The sequence below is a fragment of the Triticum dicoccoides genome, chromosome 7B (genome assembly GCF_002162155.2).
Source record: "Triticum dicoccoides isolate Atlit2015 ecotype Zavitan chromosome 7B, WEW_v2.0, whole genome shotgun sequence".
Lineage (NCBI taxonomy): Eukaryota > Viridiplantae > Streptophyta > Magnoliopsida > Poales > Poaceae > Triticum > Triticum dicoccoides.
Genome location: NC_041393.1, coordinates 450,552,363 through 450,570,762, shown reverse-complemented (window position 1 = coordinate 450,570,762; position 18,400 = coordinate 450,552,363). Strand labels below are relative to the sequence as shown.

Genomic DNA, 18,400 nt, shown 5'->3' with positions numbered 1-18,400 from the left:
GCCGGCCCGTGAGGAATCAATGGAAGACTGACCGACGGCAGCCTTGGCATTGATTCCCCGTGGAAAACCGAGGCGTTGTGAGGATGACGAGACGGGGTCGCTAACTCGGTGGGCCTGCTGATCGTTCGCGTCAAAAACGATTGCCCCAGCGCCCCCCAGCGCATCGGGTTCGGCCTGTGTCCGCCGGCACCAATTTCGGGCCTAATCGGCGAAAAACGGGCTCCTGAGGGCGCGACTGGGCCTGTTTTCGGGCGCCAGCTCAAACAAATCGCCTTGGGGGAGCCTATTGGGGGCGCGGCTGGAGTTGCTGTAAGTAAGTTGGCCGTGAGATTGGTAAGTGTGATCATCAAAAGCTTGCAAGTTAATGTGGTGCATGACACGTACGTAAAAACCTCCTTCAACTTCAGGAAGTGTCCGGACAGTTAATTTGTGAGGACAATCTACCTGCTACGGATCAGTTGTTAACTTGGAATGAACAGATAAATTTACAATAATCCGTTCATCTGTGATATAATCTAATCAGTTTTGTCTAGCTGAACCTCGGATGTTGACCAGATTCCTGTAAGAGCATTTGTGCATCGAAGCGAGCGCGCTAGATAGCGTAAGAGGCACTTCAGCCAACAATGCAAGAGAAATAATCAGGTACTTCAGTCAACAATGCAACAAGGTTGTCTAAGTTAATCAAGGAGGACGGCATGTGGCAGGAACTTATCCAAGATAAATACTTGGGAGATCCAAGAGTCTTAAGTAGAGTGGAATCAGGAACTCCAATTTGTTGCCCGGCCTCATGAATGTAAAACGGGATTTTCTTACAGCTTAGGATGTTTAACAACAAAGATGGCTCTCAAGTGAGATTCTGAGAGGATATTTGGTTTGGAAACACATAGCTCACCAAAAAATATCTACGCCTTTACAACATTAGTGAGGGTAAAAGAATATCTCGATTTGTGCCGGTCGTGGCTTGTCTTTTACTTTTGAGTACTATGTTGGTGTTAGAGATTGATGGTCTTGAATTTTAATTAAATATGGTTGTGTGCATCGTAATGATGCAGATGCCGTCAGGGCGCTACAAGACTGGCACTGGTGCTGCACTGCCAAAATGGGGACATCACGGACACTTAAAAGGGGCAGCATCGGTGTAGCAAAGAGTCGCCAATGCTGCAAGCTTAGGGCATTTCTAACCTACCCTTATAACCGATCCTCTAATCAGGACTAGCCAATCCATTATCCGCCGTAAAGAAGTAAATTTTTCACTCCTGCCCTGAAAATCACCCTATAGTTACTCCATCGCGCGGCGGTAGAGTAACAGTCGCGCCTCCCCTCCACTACCTCCCCCCTCCCTTCCCGTGCCGCATATGCACCTGCGCCGCCCTCCCACCCCTTGTCGGCACCCGCCCGTCGCCGCCGCCCCTCCGTAGGCTCTGCCGCCGTCCTGTACCACTTAGATTTGTGCCTCCTCCTCCCGTCTCCGACGAAGAAGTGGTGGATCTGTGGCTGCTCCCGTCGTCGCCGGATTTGGCGTTTCATACGGGCGGTGGCTGCGTCTTGCCATGGATTGGCCGTGAAGCAGACCTCACAGCCTCGACAACGCCTTTGGGCCACATGCAGGTACCGGCTCCTCCACTAGCCACTCGAATCTCTCCCGTTGAAGGTTCACCGACAAATACACGCCCTGCCGTCGCCCAGGCTCGGCGCTGGCGCAGCAGCTCGCTGGCTCACCATTGCCAGTCATACATTGCGACGACTACATGCAGCAGGTGGTGCGTTGAACCTCTACCACGCCAAAACATCGTGGCGTGTTCTTCAAGTGCACAAATGATGGGGTATGTGCTTTGTTTTCATTCGGTTCTTCACCGGATTTGGCGCATCGGTAGCTCATTGTCTGCTCATCTATATGTGTAGGATGGATGCAAGTTTTGGTATTGGGAAGAAGAATACATCGATCTATTGATAGCACGAAAATTGATAGATGTTCGTGCACTCGTTGCTAGAACTGAGGCTAGAGATGAGATTAGATGTGAAGCAACATCTATTTCTTTAGAATCAACGAAGAAAAAAATGTTGAAGCTCAAGAATCCGCAGATCAACAATGAAAACATAGAGAAGATAGTAATCCAACTAGTGAGAGCAGTTAGGAAAATTGGATATCTTTTAAAATGTCTAATTATGGTTCTTGTTTTCTTTGGTCTTGCTCTTGTGGCGAAGAGTTGGTGAATTATGTACTTCAATATCGTTGGATGAAATAAAGAAGTAAGGAAATGTGTTTCGGTGGCCAAATATGTGATGCAATAAAAAAATTATATATATGGGGATCGGCTAGGTCCAGTGGAATTTTTGTGGAGTATATATACTCTACTGAGCTTTTACTCTGCCGGATGCTCCGTTATTTTTAGGGGATCGGTTAGAAATGCCCTTATCGAGGTGCTACAAAGCTTGTTAGTGTTGCTGCAACCTGTCACCACGCTACTGCAAGGGGAGGGGATGGCGATGATGCAATGAAGTTCTTCGACACCAACAACACTCACGGCGGTGGCAACTACACCCAAGAGTACACACGCAAGCGAGCTAGGGGGGATTTGATCGGGTGGCTCATATCGCCGGGTCTAGGGCTAGCACTGCCTAATTTTTAACACGTATGGAGCGCCATAGGAAAGATTCTACCGAAAACATGACTAATCTTGTGGGCCAAAAAACGATGAAAAGTCGTCAGGAATAGTATGTCTGTATATAAAAAACTTATACACATGGCAACTAAACGAGTCTTAAGAACACACCGACAATTAGATGATTTCATTTTAGTTGATAGTGATATATCATCATGTCAAAACAATAGGGAAAAAGTTGGTGCAGACCGTACGCAGATCTCCTCTCGTGGGTGCCCTCTACGATCTACCGCCACCTGTCAAGCTAAAGCATTCCATGTAATCAGTTCGCCACATGCATCGCTCCTTCCTTGGGCTCACTTTCACTTCCCAGCGTATTCCCTCGGTCCTAGAATTGTGTCGAGATCGTGCAGAACGTGCCGAGAAGCCATCGCGCGAGTCATGAACACGGGTTAGACAGGTGTCGGCAAATCGCGGAGAGTGCACACTAGGAGATTTTTGTACGAGCAATGCTACATGCACGGGGTGGTTTTTACTGAGATTTACGGGCATTCTTAGCTGGGATAACTTGATCGGAAGGAAAGGGGATGAGGGGCCCACACCCCCTGAAAATCAGGGGGCTGTGAAGATTAGTTAACAGGGGATCGTGTAAAACGCCCGCATTACTCCGTTAGTCTAGAATTTTCGTTTTTGTACAGTCTCCTCCCCTTTTTTTCCCCAAACAATATTAGTGCTCTTCTACTCACAGAGGGTCACTCTCGATCGTTGTGCCGACGTTCCACGAATTGCTGTCTAGCTAGCTTGCCATCGTGTGCGTACGTAGGTACTCCTACATGCGTGACCACGACGCAGAGATGAGAGATACCCAATGCGCAAGCGCGTACGTGGAAGTTTTCGTGTCTTAATTCATTTCTTCCCTAGCTAGCTGTGCATGCACTGACTGTGTCTCTACGTTGCTTTGGTTCCCTATGTCACCTTGATCAATGTGATGCACTGTACATGTAGCACTTCAAATACGCCATCTCCCGGACCGTATATATGTGATCTTTTACCCCGTGTGAGTTTCATGACGTACGCCTTCCTACATACGCTGTAATTATATGGTCAATTTTTTTATTCTATTTTTTGCGGGAGTAATTATATGGTCAATCATGCGTAAAGATCCTAATTCCTATGCAGAAAACTGTATGTGACTTATATATAACCTCTAGAAAACGCATATAAAATCGTTTATTGTCATATATCTGTTACTCCTTAACCATATATATAGATCCAGAAAGTAGTAGTACACCATACCGAAGTGCTACACCTTTTGCGAATGAAATGCTAAACCTTAACCATATATCCAGAAAGTTACCAGTCGTCTGGCTGGACAGACAGTTGACAATGTGCTAGCTCGTTAAGAAACTTCAAGACGAGCTGCCACGCAAAGTCCCTAATTTTATTATTATTTTGAACTTACGCAAAGTCACTAATTAGTAACTCAACTTTCAAATTCACCTAGGCTGAGATCTCTAATCGGGACGAGTAAAGTAACAAAAGTCATTCCTACGGCCAAGACAAGATCACAAGATTAGGCATTAATCTAAAGCGCGAGCGGTGCAAATAAAGTAAGGCGATTTGCAGGGAATAGAAGAAGAATGGAGAGATTGGGATTCGGAACGATGGAATTAGAGGTTTAATTCCCCCGTTCCCCTGACTCCCACGTGCAGAGTCCAAACTGGAGCACGGATAGTCTACCACTCTACCACATAGTACTTCTTACAGACTAACCCTTGCTCACTTTGCTCTCTCCAACACATTTTTTTCCTTTGAGAAAAAACAAACACCAAGTCTAGATAATCGGCCTCGATAATTTTTTGTGGCAGGGGCGCATCTACAAAAGATCACACAGGAATGATACATTACTGTTCCAGATGGAGACACCAGATCGCTCCTTCTGAGGCCAGTTTTGGGGCAGGGTCCCCTAATCAAGGGACAATACCCCTTCTTTTCATTTAGTCCTTCCAAAACCGCCCCAAGACATGCCTGGTCCATATTGCTACATGTGCATGGACTCTAGTACTGTGATTCTATCAGCATGGTCAATGCTCTCGTAAAGAATTTAGCTACCTATATAGTATAGCACCAATCGCCAGCTCAAACCCATGCATCCATGCACAGCACAGGCAGTATATACAACATTTTATAGACCTAGGGTTTGTCTTTGGTGAGCATCTTGGACCGGTTAACCCTGCTGCCCCGCAGCTGCCCCTTTCCATATAACCCATACACATCCTCTTCACTTCCCTTGCACCATCGTCTTCCTCCTGTTTCTCTTGCTTCTCTCTCTTTGTACCTCGTTGCCTTGGGGAGCAACCAGGCGGCCAGACTCGATCAAAAGGCAGCAGGAGATTTCCAAGGTTTGTGCTCTTCCTTTTGTTCGTTTACCACTATGCATGATGAGGAAGGTACATAGAGGAAAGAAGCTGTTAATGTGAGAGGAGCTTTTGATTTGGTGTTGCTTCTTCTTCTCAGATCGATCTTAGGGGGGAGCCGGCGAGGGAGAGAGCTAGCATGCATCCGAGTGGCGGCGCGCTGTCGGTGCCACCGGGCTTCCGGTTCCATCCGACGGACGAGGAGCTCCTCTACTACTACCTGAGGAAGAAGGTCGCTTATGAGGCCATAGATCTTGACGTCATCAGGGAGATCGACCTCAACAAGCTCGAGCCATGGGACCTCAAAGGTAGGTGACCAAAAGCCGATCGAGCCCCCCGTATTCAGGCAGCTATAGTTAATATACTGATGGAGTATTAATTAACTCGATCGTGCTGACAAACTATATGTGCGGTGTCATGTAATGGCATGCAGATCGGTGCAGGATAGGCACAGGGCCGCAGAACGAGTGGTACTTCTTCAGCCACAAGGACAAGAAGTACCCGACGGGGACGAGGACGAACCGGGCCACCACGGCGGGGTTCTGGAAGGCGACGGGCCGCGACAAGGCCATCTTCCTCGGCAGCGGCGCCAGGAGGATCGGCATGAGGAAGACGCTGGTGTTCTACGTCGGGAGGGCTCCCCACGGCAAGAAGACCGACTGGATCATGCACGAGTACCGCCTAGACGAAGACAACGTTGAGGTCCAGGTAGGCAAAAGATTCATCGGCCACAAACTGATATCGGTTTCATGCATATGCATGTCCATCTTTTCTTACCAGTACATATATTTTGGTCCGGAATGCAGGAAGATGGCTGGGTGGTGTGTAGGGTTTTCACCAAGAAGAGCTACACGAGAGGCATGAACCCGGCGGGGATGGCAGGGTACGACGACGACGAGCTCCTCCACCCTTTCCCGGTTCCATCTTCCGCCGCCGGCGCAATGCAAATGATCACGGACCAGAAGCACATCATGCACAGCCCCGGCCACCTCATGCAGCAGCAGCAGCAGCAGCACTACGACTTCCCTTCCTTCGACGCGTCCATGCAGCTCCCGCAGCTCATGAGCGCCGAGCACGAGCAGCAGACGCTCTCCTCCTTCCTCCCCGGCGCACCGGCTGCCGTTGCCATGAGCTCGCACGAGCTCGAGTGCTCACAGAACCTGATGAAGCTCACTTCGAGCGGCACCAACGGAATGCTCCACCACGGTGGCAGTGGCGGTGGCGGTGGCGGCGACCCCCGCTTCCCCGGCACGGACTGGTCCATCCTGGACAAGCTCCTCGCCTCGCACCAGAACCTGGACCAGCTCTTCCAGGGCAAGGTTGCCGCCGCCGCAGCAGCAGCATCAATGGCGCCTTATCAACAGCAGCATCAGCAGCAGCTCATGGAGCAGCTTGGAGGCGGCAGCACCTCCTCCATGCAGAGAATGCCACTGCAGTACCTCGGTTGTGAGGCCGCCGACCTCCTCAGGTTCTCCAAGTAGCTAAATGGAGCTTTGCCTAGCTAGCTGCCATGCTATAGTACTGTTGATCTGATCAGCTCCTGTTTTTCATGTTTTTGTTAAGACCTGGTTCATTTGATCGTCGATCTACCTTGGTACGGAATGCATCAAAATGTGTATAAAGGAAAATTTTGTATATGTGGCTTCGAGTTTGCCTTAATTTGCTTAACCTATAAAACTTGGAGCTAGTATTGTTTAGCTACATTATACCTATTAGAGCAGGTAGGGCAGTTAATTTGCTCCACTAATTAAGGTTCTATATTCATTCAACAAATTAATGGCAAACTCGAAGTCACATTTACAAAGAAAAATCTAGCAATGCATACAATGTCTTTTGCGCTCTGCTGTGGAGCTAGCCTGGTTGGAGACGATGAGGATATAGTTTTGAAGTTTCAATTTGGCTGGACTTGCTTCGAAGGTTTGCTTGTTGAAGATATATGAGTGTGAAGAGAGAGTAGGGCCTTGGGGGCTGTTATATATATGCCCTGTACTATGGGTACTTGTTCCCTTTCATGACTTCAGAGTATCTGGTTTCCATTTATTCCTTGTTTACTAAAGATGATACTCCGCGGGTTGTTGCAGAAATTGCTTGCATTTATTTCAATCAGATTTGGTTGAATGAATAATTAGTATTTGGATTAACACATGAGAATTTGGAAGTAAATACATACGTTTTATAGTATTTAATTATTGTGTAGTTTTAGAACATTTATTACATTTTTTTAGTAAGAATATTTATTACATATGAGCAGCATGCATGATGCATGTAAGGTGGGCCTTTTCCCATGCATAGTGGAATGATGAGTTGGCAATTGTATGTTGAGAGAACCTGCAAGAAAATGCATGTTGAGAGAACTAGGTGATGCCCTGCACATTATTGCACGGATGTTTTGCAATATATTTTAAAAGATATTGATTTTATGGAAAAATAGGAATATTCGGAGAAATAATATGAGAGCTAAAACTAAAAATACATATGCTTTGTTGTGTTTCATTATTGTATTTTTGTAAAATACTAATTAAATATATCATGCATGTTTGCATGTTGAGGTGAACCTTTTCCTATGGCTCATTGAATGTTGAGGTGGGTCTTTTCTAATGCATGTTACTTGATGAGGTGTCATGCTTGCATGTTGAGAGAAATATGTTAGTGAGGGCTAGCTATTTAGATATAGAAGATTAGAGTTAGTGGGAATCAACTATTTAGGTATACAGGATATAGGATTTAGGGGTGCTCATGAATGATTTGATTTATATAGATCAGAAACATCAATGGATTGGTTTGAATGGTATCAAGCTGAGGTTTCAATTTGATTTCAAAATACTAACTTGGGATCGAGTGGGAGAAAAAAAGTTCAAGATTAGAACTAAGAACATTGGTTCAATGGCTTTATGAGAATTCTTTGTTTTGTAAAACGATAATACACTTAGGGAAGAGAAATAATTCAATTTGGTCATCTGAATTTTGGATTGGAGTAAGGTGAAGAAAACGTATGATTTCTTGTTTTTGTGAGGAAAGAGAATGTATAGTTTTATTTACTATTCATGATGAGATGGTCATAAATATTTGAGGCACATATCAATGGTTATCAGATCCTATTAACTATGACAAAACCTTTGTCTTTGATTTCCCATTCTGTTCAAGCAATAAAAGGGGAGTATAAATGCAATTTCAAACATAAGGGTGAGTTCCTTCACTAAAAAGTTATACATGATCATTTGAAAACATAAGGTAAACAAAATTCAAATGACTAGGAAAACATTAACTCAATTCTTCATACAAAAATAAACTTTCTTCATGAGAAAGGGGTAAAATTGTTTTACTCGCCATGGTAAACAGTTGATAGAATTTTCTGCAATGGAATATATCGAGCTAGGCTTGTTAAGTTGGGCAATGAAATATATCGAGCTAGCCTTGTTAATTTCCGCAATGGAAGGCGGTGTTTTTTTTTCTAATATCCCATGTTGCTAAAGTTGCCATATTTCAAATTATTGTTTAGAACTCAATGTAAAAAAAATGTGAAAAGGACAAAGGCCGTATATTAAGTATCACAAGTCTTTACAAACACATTCTTACATTAAAAAATTACATCCAATTCCTTAGGTGTGCCAAAATCTTCTTCCTCCTGCACCCATTGTAAATATCCAGGCAAAATTACTATCGTAAATGTATCGTTTTCATGTGCCAAGCTTTTGATCTAGCAGGGTTTTGTATCATGGAATGACACTAGATAAACTTTGGCCCTTTGTATTTCGGCTAGCCAAAATGAGTAGAGTAAGGTTTTTCTATTGAAGTTTTGTCAAGCCCCAAACCGTTTCCTCTCCTAATCCTAGTGGGAGGCGATCTTCGGCGCACCACACTACCACTCTCCTCCTTTGGTAGGTGGCCGCCCCCCTCCTCCTCTGTTGGCCCTGCAATAATGTCGTCTTTGGTGACGCATCGTTGATAGTGGCGTTGCCGTCTGCCGACGAATAATTATTCCTTGAGATATCCCATCTCGACCGTGTTGCTACGACAATATTGATGGTTCGCGAGCATAGGTTTCTATTGTCCATTCTAGATGGTGAGGCTAGGGTCTGCAGGGTTGTCGGTGGCGGCGGCGGCTTATTTTCGTAGTTGGGTCCTCCGGCCTCATCGTTGTCACGTAGGTTTGGCCTCCGTACGCGGCGGGAGTGAGGCGTGCAAGATTATTTGGAGGTTAGTCTCTTTGATCTACAACACTTCTGATTATGACGGCTTCTTCTCCGGGGTGATGGTCCATGACCTCTATGACTTCCCGTCCACGATCAACAATGTTAGGCTAGCTCCGATGTTCGAGTGGCTTGCGCCTGTGCACCGGGTTGTTCAAGGAGAAGAAGAGAGTCGCCCCCAGGGACTTCAATTTAACTTGTTTAGTTTCTAGGGTTGTTTGTAGCGTCGGCCAAAAAGAATTTTTCTATTGATTCTTCTGTAAAAATATTGGTATTTTATTTAATTTTAGATAATTATGTTATTATGCCTGTAAAAATATTGGTATTTTATTTAATTTTAGATAATTATGTTATTATGTCAGGTTTTTATTACCTGCGTGTTGAGGGTAAAAGAGGTGCCATAATTACACAAGAAAAATCTTGGTATGTCAGATATGTGCATTTGACCTTCTCAAGAAGAATTGGTTACTTTATATCAAGACCAACCCGGACTAGAATAGCTTGTTGACATTTTTTTATAGAAGAAAACTCCGTGAGAACCAAACGCTCAAGTCGAGACTTGAACCCTGGTGGGCTGGCTGCGAACTCCCGCGCCTTGCCAACTGAGCAGTTCTCAGAATTGGTTACTTTACATCCATCCTTATACAAGAGTTGGAACTTTGCCCTCCTAAATTGGGCAATTAGGTCACTTGTTACCTTTTCTTTCTTTCTTTCTTTCTTCCTTTCTTTCTTGCTTGCTTGCTTTGCTTGTGTTACAACTTCAGAAAGGACGCGGCTAATCTGCACCCGAGCTCATATGCTCCCGCATGAACAGTAAAATCGAAAAAAATTCAAAAAATTCCAATTTTTTTTTGAGAGAAACATTGACAAAAGTTCTAAGTGCCTACAAAAATTCGTCAGGAAATCACATTCCTAGAAGGCGTGGCAAAAAAAACAAAAATAGTACTCTGAAAAAGCTACTTTCAAACGCATTTTGAAGCAATGAATTTGTTTTTTTTGGCACGCCTTATAGGAATGTGATTTCATGATGAATTTTTGCAGGCACTTAGAACTTTTGTCAATGTTTCTCTCAAAAAAAATTGGAATTTTTTGATTTTATTTTTGATTTTTTTTCGATTTTACTGTTCATGCGGGTGCATATGAGCTCGGGTGCAGAATTGACTTTTTGCTTCAGAAAGGTCTTTTGAGTTTCTGAATAACCTGAGTGGGAATCTCGCTGCCACCATCCGTTACTTGCACACTTTGCATGATCAGCTGTACACTGCAGGTCCAATTCAATTTGAGCCCCTGCGGAACTCTTCGTGCCTTTGTTTACTGAGACCAATGAATTTACCTATTTATGTAACAGTGTTAGAGTAAGAGAAAGCAACGCCAGAAGCGTCACGCTTCCTCCTCCTCACCGTCTGAGTTAACTAATCGTCTCACCACGCACATCAAAGTCCCTGTTGACGAGTGCATCAACATAAACATATACTACTACTGAAGCTACTTCTCTCTGTGCTCTCGCAGAAGGTAGCTGCCGCGTTGCAATGTCCAATGTGGTAGCATCAAGTCAGCAACCGTCCAGGCTCAAGCTCCGGTTAATCGGTGCAGAGTCAAATAAAGCGTTTGCAAACATGAAACATATCTATAGTGGTGGTAGCAATCAATCAACCAATTGTGTTGTTTCTTCACGTAAAGGACTACCATACATGTGGTCAATGTTGTAACAAAAGAATAATGGAAGTGGTGGTTGTTACAGTGTCGCGTGAACGGCTAAGCTTACAACAAAGCCTAGCAAGGCACCGACCGTGACCTGCGCCTCCGTGTGGCCGACAGACTCGCTCAGCCGGTTATACTCCTCTGTCAACTCAGTTAGCTCTGGCTCTGAGCTTTGGAGGGTGTTCGGTCTCGGCAATCTGGTCGCAGCGCCACGCGTCGAGGAAGGCATGGCGTTTGAACGCTGCGACATAGATGCGTCCTGAGGAACGGAGACGAGCTCTGTGGCCATCTCGAGGTTTGCGGGGACGGGTTCAGGGGTGGAATGCACCTGGTCGCCACCGTCCTCCTGATCTTGAGTCGTCTGCTCTCGCAGGGCCCATAGCTTGTTCAAAAGCCTTGCGTGCTTGCCCACCTCTCTTCTGACTCCCTATTGAAAACAACAAATAAACATGGCATGAGCATTAGCTACGGTGGTTTTAGTACTTCTTTACGAAAACTAACAGCAAATTTCTAATCTGAAACAACACTATCAAGCTTTGTGTATGACTTCTGCAGGCCATTAACAAAGATCAGATTTATACTGTATTTGGCATAAATGCAGTGCGGAGGATAAATAGATGGGAACATGTACTGGCCATGCACCCTGGCAACTTGGCAACAGACAGGGATACCCACTACCTCACAAAGGAAACATGGGTACTAAGTGAACTGGTCAAACTTTTTTACAGCTGCATCCCACAGCAAGCTGAGAAGAAATTAACCATGTTCAAATGCACTGACAAAGAATTCAGTGGCACTGACAACGATATATACAATTATTTAGTGGAGGCTAGATCACACATGCACTGGTTTTATATGTGCACAGATGGAAACAGAATCAGAAGCAAGGGGGAAAAATCTCAGACTGATAGCCCTGAAAGTCACGCTTCATGTAAAGGTACATGATAGTGATAGTGCTTCTGCTTCGTACTTCAGTGCAAACTGACATTTCTTTTCGTCAGAATATATCAGCTAATATCAGGGGCATCATACATCCATACTACAAAGTGCAGCTCAGCATGTTCACCCTTTTTGGAAGTATTGGGATTGCAAATATACTACAGCATAGTGTGAGGAAATTAGAGGCAGTCCACATGGCATGTCTAGCAGATTCAAGAGGGCAGAGGCAGAAAGCAAATGTATCAGACCAATGTCGTTTCTTTCTGGATTCTTTTTTTTTCATCTTAAGAGATGTGTGTGAAACATGATCGGTAAGCGTCTAACACCTTTGACCTCCCAGTTTCGTAAAAAAAGAAACTGCAACAGCAATGGGGAGATCTAGGCCAATACAGCAGAAATGAAGAGTCTGCTGGGTATTTAGAGAGTTACATCCCTGATAATGAATCATGTTCTTGTATTTGTACTGGACCTCGATCAAATCAATGTCAAACTTGAGTTCTGCAAGTTTCATGAAAAAATACAGCAGCAACGGGGAGGGGCCCCTTCTTCTCCTCCTCTGACGGGCAAAGCCCGGTTGGCGCGGCGGCGGCGGGGCCCCTTCTTCTCCTCTGCTCGGAGTGGCCGGCGCAGGACGGCGGCTCCTGGTGGCGGTGCGGGGCTGCCGCGGGGCCCTGTGGCATGGCGGCGGGCGTGTGGTGCGGCGGCCGGAGGCGGTGCGGCGGCGTCGAGCGCCTGGCAAAACGCAGCGGCTGTGGTGCTCCATATCGGGAGGTGGCGCGCGAGCGGGGCTCTGCCCAGATCCGATCGATCTGGTGCAGGGGCTTGCTGTCGGCGGCGCCGGCGGAGGTTGACGGCGGTGGCGTGCTCCGCGGGCGCTGGTCCTTGCGGGGGCTGGTGCGGGTGTGCTCAGCGGCTGCCCGGGGGGTGCGGCTGTTCCTCCGGGCGCCCTTGGGTGGCGAGCGCGGGCCGGGTCCGGTGGCTGGCACGGGATCCGGCGTCCGGCGGCCTGAGGTGTTGTTGTGCTTCCTTCCCGCGGGCGGCGCGGGCTGAGGCGGCAAGGGCCTGCCGGCAGCGCACGGGGGCTACTGCGCTCGACGGCGGCGGCATGGTGGCGGTGGTGGTGTTGCGTGCCGGACGGATTTCGCCTTTTTCCGGTCGCCCGCGCGGGTTTGGGGCCCCGGCCCGGCGTGGCTGCGGTCCCGGCGGTGGGTGGCGGCGGGAGGTGGCTTCGCCGTGCCGGCTCCACAGCAGCTCGGCGGGTCGGCTGGGGCGGCGGCTGGCTTTCCGGCGTCGGCTTGTCTGTCGGTGGCCCGTTTCGACCTTCGGCCCTCTCCTCGTCGTCTGGTTGCTACCTTCGTCGAAGATTCGGCCCTCCCTCGACTACGGTCCATCGCTCATCTCGCGCTCGGCAGCAGGACCGAGCTCGTCTCGCGTCGGCAGCAGGACCGACCTCGTCTCGCGCCCGGCAGCAGGACCGACCTGGTCTCGCGCCCGGCAGCAGGATCATGCCCGTCTCGTGCCCGGCAGCAGGACCGTGCTCGTCTCGTGTCCGGCAGTAGGACGGATCGATGGAGGCTAATTTTGGCTGGCCTTTGGGTTTCGGCGTTGGGGGCAGCCCAGGGGTGCAAAAGGCGGTTCCTTTCTGCTCGTATCTTTGGTTGGGGTAGCGATGGGTCTCGAGTGAGGTGGTGTCCGGGTCTTGGATGCCAGGGCGGCGGCCCTGGTGGTGGCTCCACGGTGCTCTTGGGCAGAGCCCGTGGTTAGGTGTTGCCCAGTGCCCATGGCCGTGTGGGCGGCGTGGTCAATGGGATGTGGTGTCCGGTGGTGGTGAGTGTTGGCCGGAGTGAAAACCTGATCTATCTTCGGACGGACTGGCGGCGGCGAAGCTCGCTCCCTTCTTGAAGGCGTCGTCACGGCTCTCATTGCCCGTCGTGTTGCTCCAGGGGAAACTTTGATCCTCGGGTCGGGCGGTGACGGCGCTCTGGTGTCGTAACCTTCCTAAAGGCGCCGCCTTGGAGCACACGGTTCGTCATATGCGGCTTCTTCTCTTCGCGTTGGCGTGTCCAAAGTTGAGGACTCCGGTTGCTCTTGCAGTACTAGGGGTAGTGTTGCTGCGCTCAGTGCCTATGTATCCAGCCTTGGGTGTGTGCGTGTGTTGGGGTGGCGTGCATTTGTATCTGAGTTGTGGTCGGTCATTGCTTTATATATAAAGCGGGGCGAAAGCCTTTTTCGGTAATAGAGTCAAATCGGTGACAATGCAACATGTTCTCATGCTCCTATCAAGTCTCGATCAAATCAATATCAAACTTGAGTTGACAATATTTTTGGGGATTTGGCAGGTTGAACTTGCAAAAAAGCTGAATCACATCATCGGCACACTTGAATAATCAATAAGCTGACTGATGTTGATAACTGGCCAGATTGATAATTTAGTAGACATAAGAGAGAAAATAAAAGCATTAAATCTATCATACCTGAGCATCATACATTACAATCGACGCAAATACCACCGACATCCCGAATATGGAGTCAGCAAACCCCCTGTGTTCTGAACCCCGAATCAATAATAAATAGACAAACACTAAGGACAAAAACAAGCAGAAACATGTCAGCCCTCAGCTAAAGCACGTTAAAGAAGCTGACCTTTCTAGCGCAAGCGAAGTAGTCACTGCCACAACTGCCTGCAATATGAAGAATAATAGTCAGATTCATTCAAAATTTGAATTGTCACTTTGGCAAGAATTAATAGCTTTACCTCTCAAATATATATGATTATGCACCTGAATAAAGAAGTAACATGTTGTGATGATACCTTTGATTTCTATTCCACGGTGTATGTTTCCCAATATAACCTTTTATTTTTACTAACAAAGCATCTCAAGAATCCAAACGTCATCCTAAGTGTTGATTTGTGATTCTAATCATGATGGTGCAAATGAAAGCATGATGGTGCATGGGAGCAAAGAGTAGTCAGCCTCTGTACATAGGGAGAGTAGTGCGTACGTATTTATATAGTTTCTGGATCTGTCCCCTTTTCTAATTCACAGTAATTCAGCTGCCTTATAATGCTTTCAGTAGCCATATAGGACTAGTGGGTGCCTTGTTGCAAAATTCCCTGGCTGTAACTTTCCTCGTATAATTGACAGTCACATTTGTGCTCCCTGTGATATCTCATGATTTGTGTTCACCCTTTTAAATACATGTCCCATGTGTCCTTGATTTTTTTTCTCTTTTTACGATGCTTTTTTTAGCACTAATGCTTCATTTCGAATTGTGTTGTTCTTGTACTTCAGAAGCCTATATGTAACAGACTATTCATTAGATAGATGGCCACTGGCGACAAGTTAATTATTCAGCGTGACAGAGAAGATATATACCATCGAGAAACGAAAATCTGAAACTAGTTGCATGCACACACACATTGTGAAAATACAATTTGTGAATTTTCAAAAAAAATACAAATGCATAATATGCTGCAGTATGAGTATTTACAAAAATAAATCATACAAAAAATGTGATCACTTGTGAACCGTGCAAAGACACGAAATCATGTATGTAAAACTGGTATATAAAATTTAGTACAACCATGATTTTCTTTCAAAATGTTTTGAAACTTCGAGATGCATATTCACAATATGAGGTGCGGACACAAGTAACTGTGGAAAATCCACGTTTCCGTTCTATCTCCATTCTTCATTTCTTATTACATGTTGCTTAGAATTCGTGCAGCCCAACTTTATAAAGCATTATGCTGTTTCATTCTTGCAATGGAAGGGGTGAAAAGCCTTTGGCTCTAATTCTCTTCCAAAGTTTGACCAACAATAGATAATAAAAAACAATCTACATCAGCAATATAAAGTAACGACCATTAGATTTTTCATTTGATGTTAAAATATATTTTCATCATCTTATAATGCTAGTAGTACATCTAAATGAAAAGTATCCGTTTATAAAGTTGTAGAAATGTAATGGTCAAAATAGCCTCTGGAAGAATTATTTGACCCCTATAACAGGAGCACAATCTTATCCCAGGCAGGGCCTAAGAAGAGCCAAACACGCTCTTGATCACTCCAGTAAAGCAGCAACACAACAAACTGAAGGAATTAATGGTCAGTAGAAGATGGTCTCACCGCTGAGTGGGTGGAGGGCATCCCCCCTGACTGGGCGGCGACCCTGACGATGTCGATTTTGCCCCCATCCCTGCCGGAAGTGAAGGGCTTGGCCAGCTGCCCGATCACACCGGCCACCGTCGCCGCAATCAAGACCTTGAAACACGAGCCGAGTCCTTACTCAATCGAAAAATGAACGCAGCAGTCCGTTAAGCTAGTTACGGCGAACCTTGTTGTGCGCGAGCTCGGCGACGTCCTCCGGCCGGAAATGGAGGGAGAACGCGGCCGTGAGGGCCCGGCGGCGGCGCGGCCCGTGCCTCGGGGGAGACCAGGAGGAGGAGGAGGGAGAGGTGAGCGCCGCGGAGGGGGGTGGGCGGCGAGCGAAGGACGACTGGGTCATGGCCATTGGATTCCCGGGAGGCGGCGACGGCTGCCTGCTCCCTACTGCCGCCCGCTTCCCCTGCTGTTGAGAGAGTGGGACAGACCAACAAATGGGCTCTCCTCTCTCTTCTTTCCTGTGGCCTTCCTCCTCTTGTTTTAAATTTCCTTATCATTATACCATTTGCATCTCAAGGGCTTATTTTGGATTAACGGAACTTTTTTTAGAGAAACCTTCAATCTATTTATAATCAATCATGTACAGAGAACATCATTTGTAAAAAAATTACAACCATGTCCATAGACCACCACCTTGCAACGAGCTAAGCCGAATGCGTGTCCGCATCATAGCCCCTTCCTCACCGGAGTCCGGCAAACCTCATCATAGCAGACAGTTCAAAAGTCATCGTGTTAAGGTCCCATAGTAGACAGTCAGAGCAACAACCATCATCGATGAAGAGTCTTAACTATATGTAATCTTCCGACGCCATCCTTCGCTCGATGGCCGTCTGTCTGTCGCCGCCGCCCCCGTCGCCGGAACCGGACTAGGCGCCTGTTCCGCTCTCCAGCGGTTTTCTTTTTTCTTTGCTTGGGCTTGTTGAGCTGTGCCCTCAGAACCTTTGTACTTGTTTGTGAAACTTGGATGTATGTGGACTAGTCTTTGTATGTGTACTCTCTGGCGGTTTGCTTTATTTATAAAGCGGGGCGAAAGCCTTTTTCGATATATGTAATCTTCTAAAACTCAATGAAAATTCTTTGATCCAAAGAGAGTCTAACTATACGTTACTCCCTCCGGGTGTCAAACACGCTCTTATATTATGAGACGCTCTGTCAAAAACACTCTTATATTATATTATGAGACGCTCTGTCAAAAACACTCTTATATTATGGGACGGAGGGACCTAGGAAAAAACAGCTCGACTATCACGAGAAGGAGAAGGGACAGCGACAAGCATTCTAATGCGTATCAGGCTGAGGTATTCCGAATGAAACACAATGCGATTCCTGGGTAAAAATAATTGAAAATGTTGTTGTGAGCATCGATCTTATAGTTCATGAAGATGATTTTTATAGCCCAGGCACTTTTTGTACTAAAGCGTCATTTGGGAAACTCTACGCACGTTGTGTGGAAGAACCCTGTCCTAAGAAGGGGGCAAATGCGTGCAAAGACCAGAGTTTAGTGCAGCAGCCGCTGGATAAGAATAAGATACCCGCACGGCAGTGGGACAGCGAAAGCTCCAACGACCAAAACAGGGGAAAAGACAAACAAAATAGCAGCAGAATGTAACCTACGGGATAAAGTACAACGAGTCAAACCACACATGAGAAAAAAGAGAGAACACTCACTAATACCAAAAAAAAAACTTATGGAGGTTCATGAAATCATTCCATGATCACATATTTTGGCAAGGCAGGGCACCCGCCCATACATCACATGTCCAGTGTTCACCATTTTTGGTTAGTCACATGTATGCAGGGGATATTCAGGAAACGGGGTGTGGCGGTTGGTGAGTTCTGGGGACCAAAACAGAAGAGTTCCATATCAACATGGCTCTGTGCAAAACGGCTACGAATGCGGCGCGGCGTAGGGCTTATTGGTGCTCCACAAAAGGTGCCACTGGCTGGAAGCAATATCAGAAGACACCGCCTTGCTGCTCAGAGAAAATAAGTGTTCCCATGTTAGTGACAAGAAGAATATATATATACTCCCTCCATAAAGAAAATATAAAAGCGTTTAGATCACTAAAGTAGTGATTTAAACGCTTTTATATTGTTTACAGAAGGAGTACTTCATAATGGCGCAAAACAAAACAAATAGCTGCCAATGAACCACGCGCATTCAGGAGTTCGTTCAATGCCATGGACTTATGGTGGGGATTGATGGACTTAACAACCTTTGTCCCTTTTTTACATGCAAGTTATTGGCAAGCGGTATAACTAAATGGAAGGAGACTGAAAAGGTAGCGGGTCCTATGTTTTTTAAGGCGTCTGTAAGGCGGCGCCCCCCCAGCGCTTTGCAAATATGCCCGCTTTAGGCGCCTAAGCGTCGAGGCGCCCCCCCC

At 46.5% G+C, this 18,400-nt stretch overlaps 3 protein-coding genes across 3 annotated transcripts in view; 1 reads left to right on the top strand and 2 right to left on the bottom strand.

The window, feature by feature from the left end:
* Positions 1 to 4,904: 4,904 nt before the first annotated feature.
* LOC119341108 (NAC domain-containing protein 76-like) lies at positions 4,905 to 6,861 on the top strand. Its single transcript, XM_037612997.1, has 4 exons — positions 4,905 to 5,005; positions 5,121 to 5,328; positions 5,454 to 5,728; positions 5,827 to 6,861. Exons 2-4 carry the CDS (start codon positions 5,160 to 5,162, stop codon positions 6,499 to 6,501), a joined length of 1,119 nt encoding a protein of 372 aa, XP_037468894.1. The 5' UTR covers positions 4,905 to 5,005; positions 5,121 to 5,159; the 3' UTR covers positions 6,502 to 6,861.
* Positions 6,862 to 10,840: 3,979 nt separating this feature from the next.
* On the bottom strand, positions 10,841 to 16,465 carry LOC119338238. The gene is made up of 5 exons (XM_037610537.1): positions 16,189 to 16,465; positions 15,981 to 16,115; positions 14,494 to 14,531; positions 14,325 to 14,391; positions 10,841 to 11,338 (listed from the first exon to the last, which is right to left on the bottom strand). Exons 1-5 carry the CDS (start codon positions 16,363 to 16,365, stop codon positions 10,946 to 10,948), a joined length of 810 nt encoding a protein of 269 aa, XP_037466434.1. The 5' UTR covers positions 16,366 to 16,465; the 3' UTR covers positions 10,841 to 10,945.
* A 1,127-nt stretch (positions 16,466 to 17,592) lies between these two features.
* LOC119338136 overlaps positions 17,593 to 18,400 on the bottom strand; it is a 5,231-nt gene continuing 4,423 nt past the window's right edge. Inside the window, exon 4 of the mRNA XM_037610434.1 lies at positions 17,593 to 17,989. Coding sequence (XP_037466331.1) covers positions 17,972 to 17,989 — 18 coding nt within the window. The 3' untranslated portion in view covers positions 17,593 to 17,971. The remainder of the gene's footprint in view (positions 17,990 to 18,400) is intronic.